The sequence below is a fragment of the Cynoglossus semilaevis genome, chromosome 13 (assembly GCF_000523025.1).
Source record: "Cynoglossus semilaevis isolate Cse_v1.0 chromosome 13, Cse_v1.0, whole genome shotgun sequence".
Classification (NCBI taxonomy): domain Eukaryota; kingdom Metazoa; phylum Chordata; class Actinopteri; order Pleuronectiformes; family Cynoglossidae; genus Cynoglossus; species Cynoglossus semilaevis.
This window is the reverse complement of record NC_024319.1, coordinates 17849500-17851084: the sequence shown is the minus strand read 5'-3', so window position 1 is coordinate 17851084 and position 1585 is coordinate 17849500. Positions and strand designations below refer to the sequence as shown.

At 36.7% G+C, this 1585-nt stretch overlaps 1 protein-coding gene across 1 annotated transcript in view; it reads left to right on the top strand.

Moving 5' to 3' along the window:
- The window catches only part of bag6 (BCL2 associated athanogene 6), a 25100-nt gene extending 23934 nt beyond the window's left edge, over positions 1-1166 (top strand). The window contains exon 19 of the mRNA XM_025061690.1: positions 791-1166. Within this exon, the coding sequence (XP_024917458.1) occupies positions 791-1008 (218 nt within the window). The 3' untranslated portion in view covers positions 1009-1166. The remainder of the gene's footprint in view (positions 1-790) is intronic.
- The last annotated feature ends 419 nt before the right edge of the window (positions 1167-1585 follow it).

Genomic DNA, 1585 nt, shown 5'->3' with positions numbered 1-1585 from the left:
TTTAAGTAATTATTGCACACTTTCTGTAAATCCTATAAACTTCATTTCACTTCTTAAATATCACTGTGTTTGTTTGATATATGATATATTTAATTGAAATTGCTGATCCGAACAACCAATGATCCATAGAGGAAAATCTTGAAAGTGCCCAAACATTTTCATACCACTGTATATTTCATGTTCAGGCAATGTAATGTGTATTTTATGTTTCGATTGCTTTACTTAGATTCAACTTAAATTTCGTACGCTTGCATAAAACCATTTATATTGAAGGTAACGCAGCCACAATTGTGCTTATACTGTATGTACATGATGTAAACAAAAACTGCTGCACCATTTTTCATGATTTTTTGATAAATTATAAACTAGGGATGTCAAACTGATATTATAGCCCTGATATTAGTATAATTATTTAATAAATGTTCAAATTTGTTGAAGCCTCTATGGGGCGCCACAATAAAAGTAGGTAATGTGTTAATTCCACGACAGGAGATATGTGATGTGACCTAAAATTAGTTTTGGGTAAACAGCTAAATGTATCGGTATCGGTTGACATCGGAATCGGAAATGTTTGGGAAGTATCGGCGGACATTGATAAAGTTATAGCTCAAACAATATTTCATGCAAATCGAGTAAAACCACGGCATAGCTATTGTGCAGTTATTTTACTCCAATGCGAGTAAAACCACGGCATAGCTATTGTGCGGTTATTTTACTATATGACATGAGATATTGATCTTGATTGATCCCGATTGATTGCAATAATTTGTCCCTGCTTTGTCTCATCCAGATGACACATTTGGGCCCAGGTTGCTTCAAATGTGCAACCAGGCACTATTTGAATGTCTGGGGCTCAACCTGCACTGCCTGAGAGGAGACCAGAGAGCTCTGACTGCAGTGGTCAACCACAGAATAGTAAGTACATGTTACATTATAGTCTTCCAACAGGTGTGTCCATTTTCACCAGGGGTCAGGGGAGGGTCACATCATCAGTACAGTTCCCCTTGAAGGGCCAGTTGTAAGCTCTAAGACTGCATAGATCTAACTACTTGTAGTAGATGGAATGTGATTGGTTTAAAGCTCAGTTTATATAGATGTTTCTGCAATTCTCTTTAGGAAATAGCACTATGATAATCATGTTGCTGCAGTCGTGTGATACCTTTATTAATAAGTGATGAAGGCAGCAATTAGCCACTGTTACATTTCCATGTCCTTTTTCTGTCTGTCCTCAGCACAGTTCCATATAATCTCAGTGGTGCCTCCATTACTTTTGTCGCCCTTCTGCTCAAGCGTACTGTAGTTGTGTAAAAGTCATAAATGCTCAATGCTTTAAAGCATTGAGCATTTTCTACACCATCTATTGGAGAAATAAGGGCATTGCAGGTGAAAAGGCAGAAGTATAACGATAATAGAAATAAATAACATAATTCGGACAAGTTTGACAGTTGCATCCAGCCCCCGGGCCTTAGTTTACCCATGCTATTTTTTTTTTGGGCACACTTCTGCACCAGATGGATTTTTTTTTTTTTTTTTTTTTTAAATTATTTGGTTGTTTTACCCCAGGCGGCTTTTTATATAATTTTTT